The 10,951-nt window shown below is 36.5% G+C and overlaps 1 protein-coding gene across 1 annotated transcript; it reads left to right on the top strand.

The window, feature by feature from the left end:
* LOC149254244 (uncharacterized) lies at positions 1-4,242 on the top strand. Its single transcript, XM_089454734.1, has 2 exons — positions 1-2,389; positions 2,552-4,242. Exons 1-2 carry the CDS (start codon positions 1-3, stop codon positions 4,240-4,242), a joined length of 4,080 nt encoding a protein of 1,359 aa, XP_089310860.1.
* The last annotated feature ends 6,709 nt before the right edge of the window (positions 4,243-10,951 follow it).

Below are 10,951 nucleotides of genomic sequence, written 5' to 3'. Positions count from 1 at the left end.
ATGGGGCACCCCTCCAAAACAGCGGCCCTAAGAGATCTTCTTCATTCAGAAAGCCCTGAAATCGTTTTACTTCAGGAAACCAAACAAAATCAGAATGATATGCAGACAATCATTGAATCACAAAAATCCTTCATAGGGATCAGTAGCAATTCCAGAGGAGCCTCTGGAGGAATCACCACTATGTGGAAAAAGCAGCATTGGAATTGTGCATCTTCAGTCATCAACTCAAATTGGATCAGGACCAACCTCGTCAACAAAGAAGAAAACTGTGATATTATCATTTATAATATCTATATCCCCAACCATTTTCGGGAAAAGGAACAATGCTGGAAGGAATTGAAGCAGGAAATAGATAAGGAGCAGAATACAAATCTTATCCTTGCGGGAGATCTCAATTTAATTCTCCACGCGAACGAGAAAAGGGGGGGTGCCTTCACCCCAGATCCTTTTAGAAGGCAGCTAGAAACCATCATGGCGGAAGTCGAATTGCTGGACATTATACCAAAGAATAGAAAATACACGTGGAACAATAGACGTCTGGGACCAGGTAACATTATGGAAAGGCTGGACAGAATCTTGATCAATGTTTCTCTTCTTTCCTATTTTGCTGCAGGTCATACCAAAATTCTAAGCGCTACAGCTTCAGATCATTCTCCCATCCTTCTAACGTTGGACGCACATGCCAACCTGGGACCAATCCCTTTCAGATACAATCCATTATGGAAAGAAAGCCCTGAGGCTGAATCTATTATAGCAGAAACATGGAAGAATCATGTTGAAGGATCCCCAAATTATATTTGGGAAACTAAAATTCGAAACATAAGGAAAGCACTTAAGGATTGGGCAAAAACTAGCTACCAAGAACCAGAAAAAATCAAAGGAAAATTGCAGCAGAGTTTGGAAGAGATACAAAAAATAATAGAAGAACAAGGATTCACTAATCAGCTCAAAGACAAGGAATGGGAAGTGCAGGAACGACTCACTCAAATTAAGAGAGCAGAAGAAGTCAAATGGAGGCTTAAGTCGCGAGAAATATGGTTAAAAGAAGGGGACAAAAATACAGCATACTTCCACAAGCAGGCCACTGTAAAAAAATCAAGAAACATTGTAACCACTATCATTGATAGTCAAGGCAGCAGGCATGACGATCAGGAATCTATCAAAAGGGCAGCCTTCCATCACTACAAGAACCTACTCACTGAAAATCAAGACGCTAGGGACTACACGGCCTTTCTCCAACACCTTCCAAGGAAAATCTCGGCTGAAGAAAATGAAAGGATGAATAGAGAAATAACTGAGGAAGAGGTTAAAAAAGCTATCTGGACTCTTCAACCAGACAAATCTCCAGGGCCAGATGGCTTCTCAATTAATTTTTACAGAGACCACTGGCATTTGATAAAAAAAGATCTGGTAAAGATGATTAAAGGAATACAAAGAAAAAAGAAAATGGGGGGGTTCACTAATTCAACATATCTAGCCCTCATCCCCAAGGAATCCAGGCCCACCTCCTTTTCCAGGTTCAGACCTATTTCCTTGTGCAACACTTCTTATAAGATCTTTGCAAAAATCATAGCTGCTAGACTTCAACCTGTGCTTCCTTCTATCATATCTGAAAATCAGGGCGGCTTCATGGCTAACCGGCAGATTCATGACTCCATCTCCTTGGTTCAAGAAGCTATCCATTCTAGTACCTCCAGACAAGAGAAAGGTTTCGTTCTCAAGCTAGATCTAGCCAACGCATTCGACCGAGTCAGACACTCCTTCTTGTACGCTGTCATGGGAAAAATGGGCTTCAACTCTGAATTCATAAGCACCATCGCTGCATGCATCACTGGCCCTTGGATCTCGCCTCTCATCAATGGCCGCCCCTGTGAATACTTTCAATCCACAAGAGGTCTAAGGCAAGGATGCCCTCTCTCACCCTATCTTTTCATCATGATGGCGGAATCCTTCAGCAGCAACCTTGATTACAATCGAAGAGTAGGCCTCATCTCGGGCATCAAGTATGGGAATGGAGTTAAAAATATCAATCATTCACAATTCGCTGACGATACTTTGCTAATTGGCGGGGCCTCCACCACAATAGCAAGGCGCTTCAAATCTATTCTTGACCAATTTATGGAGTGCTCTGGAGGAGAAGTCAACTTTCAGAAAAGCTGCATCTATGGATGGAACATCTCTAATCAAACAGCTCACAACATTGCCAATATATTTGGAGTAGCCCACAAAGAAACCTGGGACCACTTCACATATCTAGGGATGCCAGTTACTTTGGGCGTCCTTAAAGCTTCTACCTGGAGTGAAGTAATTGACAAAGTCAAAAGAAAGGTGCAGCAATGGGGAACTCAATGGCTCAACCCAGCGGGTAGATTAATCTTGCTTAAATCAGGTATTTCCTCCTTACCATTATACCGCTTCACTCTTTATCAAGCTCCAGCTTCTTTCCACAACAAGTTAGAAATTGCTCTCCGTAATTTTTTATGGCAAGGAGGGAAACAAGATAAAAATAGATTCAATTTGGTCAATTGGAGAAATGTAATCCAATCTCCAGACAGAGGTGGATTGGGAATCAGAATGCCTAAATTACTGAATCTTGCCTTTGGGATTAAAATGGCTTGGAGACTCATCAGTGAACCTAAAGCCTGGTGGAAACAGGTTCTTGAATGCAAGTATCTTTCAGACAGCAGGCAAAGATTACTTGAATCTGATATTCCAGCAAGGGACTCCACTAAAATATGGCAACTTTGTAAGAAAGCAATTCCCATTCTTGTCCAAAATACTTCAAAAATTCCAGGGGATGGGAGCAGCATTAATTATGCCACTGATAAAATTATGGGTTTTCAACCTATAAATTCTGTAGAAGAAGCCATTCCCATTATTATTTATCTGCATAGTAAGGGCATCCAGAGACTGGATCAAATCTCAAAATGGGACGAGGAGAGCGGAGCTTGGCTTAGCTGGGAATTTCCGGTCATTCCTCCACACTTGGACTCTAGCTTGCAAGCCCTCATTAACAATCTCCAAAATAGAGCTCCTATTAAAAAAGGAGCTCTAGATGGGCTCAGATGGGACCCCACGGGCTCAGGGTATACCATTAAATCTGGCTATCAATTCATCTGCAATAGCACTTATCAAGCTCCGGTTTGGAATCAATGGCGAATAATCTGGAAATCTGAGGCCATCCCAAAGGTCAAATTCTTCATCTGGCTGTTGCTTAAAGGGAAAATTCTCACCTCGGAAAATTTAAAAAAAAGAGGGATATATGGTCCCTCAATCTGTCCTAACTGCTGCTCTGAGGAGGAAACCATCCACCATCTTTTTCTTGAATGTGCCTTTGCGAAGAGATGCTGGACTATTATGGCCAAACTTGGCAATATAAACTGGCAGCCCCAGCAAAACATTGCTGAGACAATACATTATTGGAGAAGGAATTGCCCCTGGAAAGATAAGCGGAGCAAGATTGTCAAAAGAACCTGGGACATCATCCCACACAACCTTCTCTGGAAAATCTGGCTCACTAGAAACAAGAAAATTTTTCAAAACCAAGAAGGCAATGTTAGAATAACATGTAGCAGTGCTCACCTTCTAGCGCAGGAAACGATAGTAGTCAAATGCTCAGGCATCATTAAAATTACTGATTACACTACTGAAGAAAGGATCATGATCAGACATATGCTAGAAAGTACAGGCAATCATCATAGTATTCAGAGAAGGAGCGCGAATCCTAACCACAAGATCAAACGATGGGAAATAAGGCTCTCATCTCAGGAATTCAAGAGATGGATGACGAGCAATAACTGTCCAATTTTACTCTTTGACGGGGCCTCTAAGTCCAATCCAGGACCAGCAGGAGCAGGAGGAGTTATTCTAGATGAGAAAGGAGAAGAAATAAGTAGCTATGAATGGAGTTTAGGAGTCAAAACTAACAATATTGCAGAGGCTCTTGCTCTGTTCCAAGGTTTGATGCAACTTCAAAAAAGGGGTATCAAAAAGGCAATCGTGCTAGGAGACTCTTCGATTGTCATCGGATATATGAATCATCACAGGCCGTCATCAAATAGCAGCCTCCAACAACACCTCTGCCGCATCAATCTCCTCACCGATTACTTCAGTATAATTCGGTTCTATCATATTCTGCGCACACACAATGGGGCAGCGGACAGTCATGCTAATAAAGCCGTCGGATATCAAGAGGGAACCCTAAGGCACAATCAGCAATCCTTCTTCCAGCCTCTGCCATGAATCTAGTGAAATCTGACAATCCCCAAGCGCGCAATCCCAACAAGCGTGCGGGGGGTATGGTGACTACAGTTTTCGGGCACTCGAAAAGCCCAATCAATCAGCTACAGAATACGATCAGCAATCCATTGGTAATCCCAAGCAAAACTCATAAAAGTAGAGGACTGACCAAGGATCTCACTGCCTCAGACAATCGTCCCAGAAATCCCACAAAATACTTTATCTCTGCAGAGAATCGGTCTTCTGAAAAGAATTCAGGATGCCGCAGTCGGATTCAATCCTTAAATAGGAGAGCAGATCCTCATATCTTACAGCATAACGTCCAAGAGCATCACTGTGAAGTCGAAGGAAGCAACCAGGGCCAGCTGCGACATAGAAGATGTGCCTTGGTATTGATTTTATTTCCCCTGCTTTTTATTTCGCTAACCTATCTATTGGACTCTTACAGGAACAGAACTAAAGGATTGATCAAGAGCTTCAGAAGCCCTCTTTCTATACCCACCGCTCCTCTCTCAGCTCATTTGCTGATCGTCGACCCTTGGCTCTCCATCCCGCCCCCCTCTCTTGCTCCTTCCTGGCTACTTTCCCCCTTCTCTTTTCCTTTCCATTATACAGAGCGTCATCTCTCAGATCCGCCCTCTCTCTTATCCTCGAAGTTGAGACTTGGGCTCTCGAACTCCCTCTGTTGCAGTTTATTCTCTATCAGATCCGACATCAATCCGTGGTCCCCTCTTCCTTGTAACCTCACGGAGCCCTTAGACGGTTCTTGTGATTCTGTCTTTTTTAAAATCAATCCTTTCTCCGTGATGGCGCGTGATGAGCAATGTTTTCACTGCCGAGACCTACAAGTGGAATTCGATGAGGTCAGAGCTCAACAGCGAATTCTGGAAGATCAAGTGCGAAATATGGAAGCTAGGCACGCAGAAAAGATCCATTGTCTGGAAGGAAAATTTGAGGAGCAGTTCAGAAATCTCCATGCTAAGTACCGTACAGAAATGGAGTTGTTTCTCCACAGGGTTCACTCGCTTCAGGACCAGTTCAACGGGCTTAGCAATAGATGCATCCATGCTGAGGAATCATTGGCAATTTTAAGAGACATTTTGGAAGCCAAACAGAAAGCAAAATCAACTTCTTCAAGCGTCAATCCAATGGAAGCAGATCAGCACCCAGAGGACTCTACTGCGAGGAATATCAGTCATATTTCCATCGATTAAATCATGTATTGCAAATGCAAATTTTTGTGTCTTCAGTTCGTCCGAATCTATAGTAGTACTTGCTCTTTAGTAGTCCGAATTTTGAGAATCCAGCTCAGGGATAGGGACCTCATTCTCTATCCTTGGATTTGTAATGCTCTTGCAGCAAACTATGTATGGCTTTATGCCTTAGCACTTTTTTCAATCAATACATAGCATCCGAATTTGTTAAAAAAAAAAAAAAAAAAGAATAAATATAAAATAATAAAGACATGGAAAGGTGATAAGTGGACTATTGAAAGAGTTATGCATAGTGTTGAAAGTGTTAAATGGTTTGTCCTAAACATTAATTAACATTGTCTAAAGTAAAAGAATGAAATTGCTTATTATTTGAATTTGTGTAAATAATTTAATATTTTAAATTATAAAGATAAATGCGTAAATGAAAAATAAATGTGTAAGAGCTCGGACAATTTTTGGGATAGTTTAAAACTATCTAAAAGTAATTTCTATCTTCTCCCATGAAGTTTAAATTAGAGATTTGACGACCACTAAACCTCATACAAACCAATTAGTCTATACTTTATAAATAACCACCTCAATCTTTATCAATATTTTTCATATTAATTTTAGTTTTTAATAAATAAATCTTTATTAATTATTAAAAAAATAATATTACTGAAAAAATTCACAACATTAACAATTTTAAATTTTATATACACTATTTCTCAAATATATGCTAATTATTAGGATAAAATCCTGTAATGATTAAGATTTTCTTTAATTTGTGAAAAATTAATACTAAATGTTTATTTATATCAATTATGGTAATTATTAGAACTTTGGGTTGAGTGCTTTGTCCATAAAACAAAGAGTCTCACTTATCACAAGACTAAATACTAAGCCACATGCTTTTGTGCTAATTGTTATAATTTTGGGTTTGTGTATTTTGGGTCACATGAAAATGAGTTATTTTTTAAGTCTCTTGTTACTTATTGTTGTATTCAATGTGGTCAATTTCAAAATAGTTTTTGATAGTAAGTTGATACTCATCTTAAACCCTGTCTCCACTTCACTACTTTATTGTTTTTTTTGTGAATGTCTTATTTTTGAAGTCTCTTGTTACTTATTGTTGTATTCAATGTGGTCAATTCCAAAATTGTTTTGATTGTAAGTCGATACTCATCTTAAACCTTGGCTCCACTTCACTACTTTATTATTCTTTTTTGTGAATGCTTGAATATTTTTCTTTATAAAAATATGATATAATTTTATATTTTGAAGAATATACACAAGATTTTTAAACTTAGATATCCTAAGACCTTTCATCCTACTTCACTACTTCATTTTCCTCTTTACCAATGCCTTGAATAATTTCTTTAAAAATATGATAGAATTTTATATTTTGAAGATTACACACCAAATCTTTAGATTTAGGAATCATTGTTCTCAAGGAAATGTTTATAAAAGCAAAAGATTCTTACAACCATGACCCCACAAACTTGGAATGAAGATATATTGTGAACCCTAAAATTAGAAATTCCATAGACATCACTGTATATTTTACAATATAGTTATTTGATCCTCTGTATGTTATCTTTTATTATGGCATGATTTTTGCATCGACCGACTCAATATGGAAGATATGTTGTAATGCCCTTTTATGTTTATTATTATGTTATGTTATCTAAACATTGCCCTTTTATGTTTATTATTATGTTATGTTATCTAAATATTTTGACTTAGTCAAATTACCAACCATTTTTTTGACTCCTAGTTTTCACAACCCACGATTTTTCCCATGCTATTTTTCTCTAATATAACCTATTTTATGGTCAGTCATTTTGGAAAGCCTTTCAAAAAGGGAGGTAATAAATTCATTTACAACAGTTTAATTTTGACCTTTATCTAATTATTTATGGGCTAAATTTGGTTTATTTAATGCCGAAGTTAATTATGGGGCAAAGATTAATATTTAAGAGGAGATTATTAAGTTTTATTTTAAAGTTTGATAATATGCAAAGATTAATATTTAAGAGGAGATTATTAAGTTTTATTTTAAAGTTTGATAATATGCAGTCTTCCATGGTTTTCGAAACATAATGGAGCTTTAAAATTAATTCTTATCTTCATTTTTATTATTCAGACGATTATAAAGAAAACCCCCCATTTTCTCATTCAAGGGGTTAGCGGGAGAAGACAGAGCCAAACAACTTTGGAGACCAAACAAACTTATGATTTGGGACGTTGTGATTGCATTTGTTGCACAGACCAATTAATAATGATTTTATAATATTTTGTTACACAATTTGCAATTTTTTTTTCTTCAATTTCCCTTTTCATTTCCATTTTGTCTTTTGATGTAGTTTGCAGTTCACAGACTTGATTAATTGTTTGTACTACAATACCTTACTTAATTATTGATCCTTTCAAATATTAATATTATCATAGGAATCAAAGTTAGGATATTTGCGTTATGCATTGTTTTATCGACGAAAAGCACTTGATATTGGTTGGTTTTATTACAATATTTCATCCCGTATTACAATAATTATGCTCTTTTTGTTTATTTTTTTTTTTTTAATTTATGTGCTTGAATATCGATATATGTTCACAAGCTCGTAGTTGACTTGATTAACATTGTTTTGTCATGAAATTTAGAGGATTTGTTTGTTTTCAGGTATTCATACTATCCGTAAATGAACATGTTCTTAATGCTTGTCCTTCGAGGGAGAATGGACTGTAATAATACATGATATTATGATATTTTGTTCTTTTTCATTATGGTGGGGAGCCAACAATTGTGGATCCAAGTACCACTAACACTCTGTTTATTTTCTTTTCTTCGTCATATTCATCTCTAATTTGTGTTTTTTCATTTTCTCGTTACATACTTAAGGTTTTAATTGTAATTGTTGATCTTTTAATTATTATAAGCACCCTTCCTTAAAGCTTAACCTCTCTTCATTTTAGCAACACACTTTCATATCAATAACATGGCCATATTTGTTTGTTTAATTTGATATATATTTAATTTACATTACTTTCCAACAACTATTTAATTTACACTAATACCAAGGAATACCCCCTTGCGGTGAAAGGGAGGTTAGCCCTTGTCACCTAGAGTGGGAGGATCTTGGATCCTCAGTGAATGTATTCTCAGGTTGTTGTCAGTTACGAGGACATTCTGAGAACCAACACATTCATATTAGGATATAACATTGACTAAGTAGTTACGTATATTCTAATTGAAGATTTGAAGGTTAGCAAGAATAGAGGGGTCTAACTCTTATTCCTTTTCTCATACTACTAAGAGTTGGTCATTACAAATTTCCGCATGAATTTAGACTAAGCTTCTATCGATGCCTTAATAATTGGTTTGTGCTATTAAAGATTCATTTTTCAAATATCCATAATGGAAATGTTGGATTTCATTCCATTTAGGTCTTTCATGATGTTGTACTTAATGGGTGAATTAATATCCTTTAGTTAGTTTTAAAAAAATCCTAAAATATGAAATCAAATTAATCTTATATATAATTTGATATTTTGTAAATTTCATTAATTTGTCATATATATAGCACATATATAGTTTGGGTAGATATTTTAAAATTAATTTGGTTTGGCTAAATACTTTTTTATCGTTTCAAATAGCGTTCTATAAAGTTTTCTTCAAATGGAATGCTCCAATTTGAAGAATGGGACTTCACTATTCATTTAAGTTGTTCAGGTATGTTTGTGTCATTTAGAGACCACAACTTTATCAGTTTAGAAAACAGTGTATGGTTTAGGTTAATGTTATTTATCCTCCACAATTTGACATGTTAGGGTTATAATTTGGTTATACATAAAATACTCGCAAAGTGAATTTTATTTTAGATAATCCGAAGATATGAGATAGAAGTATAGAACTTATGAAAGGAATTAGAGGAAGCCCAGATGTTGGTCAATGTTCCGCGACGTACCGGTTCCTCTCTTCGCTGGGATCAAAGGAAGGAATAATGACGATTATTAAATACATTGTGAGGATCATACTCTCATTCAAAGCCCATAAGCACCACTCATATGAATGAGTGAGTGACTCTGTCGGGGATTAGGGTGGGTGGGTAAATAATTTGGGAAAATAGAGCAATAAATCGATCTTGGAGAAGACTTTCTTTTCTGAGCAATATCTTTACCTATAGAAGTGGTTTTCTTGGTAGGTTTTGATATGGATGGAGCATTAGTGGATCGATATGGAGAACTTATGAAGGCAAAGCCCATTACATCAATTTCAGTTAAAGACCCCTAAGTAGAGGTAGATCGAGCTGGAAATACTAATGTAGAACCTATGGAGGCAGAGGCTAAAGTGGTATAGCATATTAGAGAAAGAGGGGGTCTCAATCTATATATATGGAGTTATGTTTCCATTTCATTGTTGGGTGCCCATAAGACAAAAATAAGTAAAAAGAAACAAGTTGAGTCTTGATTACCTATGGGAAAGGATGGGATTGGATGGTATGCATGGTACTGTATTCCCTGTATCTTTCTTCGCAGCCTTGAGCGATATATAATTAAAGTGAATGGGAAGAAAATAAGGTAGTAGTTTAACTCACTCACTTCACCTTATTGAATTGAATTGAAAAGGATCCTTCTGGTCTGGTATTCTATTGCAGAGGAAGTGGCCTTCATGGAATTATTGCAATTTATCTACACTAGTCCATTGCAATTTATCTCTAATGGAACACTTAATGCATGTTCTATAACTAAGCTATTGGATGTATTAATGATTGAAAACAAATTTATCATAACAACATGTGTTAATGATTTTAGTCGCGCTTTGCATAATTTACCATTAGCCATAGATTTTGCATTTATTTATCAAGAGAACCCTTCCACCATACTTAATAATAAAGCAGTTCTGCAACTCATAGATATGTGAATTTCTATGGAAGAGGATTGATCAAGGGATTGGTATATTTGTTGATTTGAGAATCACGTAGTTCATTGTCAATTAATATGACCTTGAAGGTTTTCCTTATTCTTTTGAAAATGGATATCTTTGAATCATCATGAAAAAATCTCTAGTTTGACACATTGTCGGGCATTATGGATCTGAAAGTAGATGCATTGAGAATCTACCCTTCTTGAATTATTCTAAGCATTAAAGCATTAAAGTTCCCATGGCTAGTGAATCATCTTCTTGGTTTTTATTTTTGGGGATGTCATTGATGTTGAAAGCTAGGAAGTTGGTGACATGGGGGCTTCACTCAATGAATCTATGACATATCACGTGTGTTCATGGCATACTAAACAATACCCTTAATTTGACTCTATACTGGAAAACACCTCTAAAAAGCACATTATTTGACCCCTTGCCAATATGAACCCAATACACCTTACCAATTTTAAAAACCCCTACTTTCACTAAATATTATAGGTATCCTTTTTTTCATTAACATTTTTTATACCCTCTATATTTTTCCATTAACTTTGAGCTCCATTTTTTACACTTTCCAATATACAAACCCTTTACCCCC

Source organism: Pinus tabuliformis, chromosome 7 (assembly GCF_031772625.1).
Source record: "Pinus tabuliformis cultivar Carrire ecotype Pingquan chromosome 7, CPIR1, whole genome shotgun sequence".
Taxonomy (NCBI): domain Eukaryota; kingdom Viridiplantae; phylum Streptophyta; class Pinopsida; order Pinales; family Pinaceae; genus Pinus; species Pinus tabuliformis.
This window is presented reverse-complemented; position numbering and strand designations above follow the sequence as displayed.

What these genes read in the sequence shown, in the direction of transcription:
- LOC149254244 (XM_089454734.1), top strand. Translation starts at nt 1, where the DNA reads ATGGGGCACCCCTCCAAAACAGCGGCCCTAAGAGATCTTCTTCATTCA. An exon ending in ATTAATCTTGCTTAAATCAG is followed by an intron (nt 2,390 to 2,551) that starts GTATTTCCTCCT and finishes TCCAATCTCCAG; the next exon opens with ACAGAGGTGGATTGGGAATC.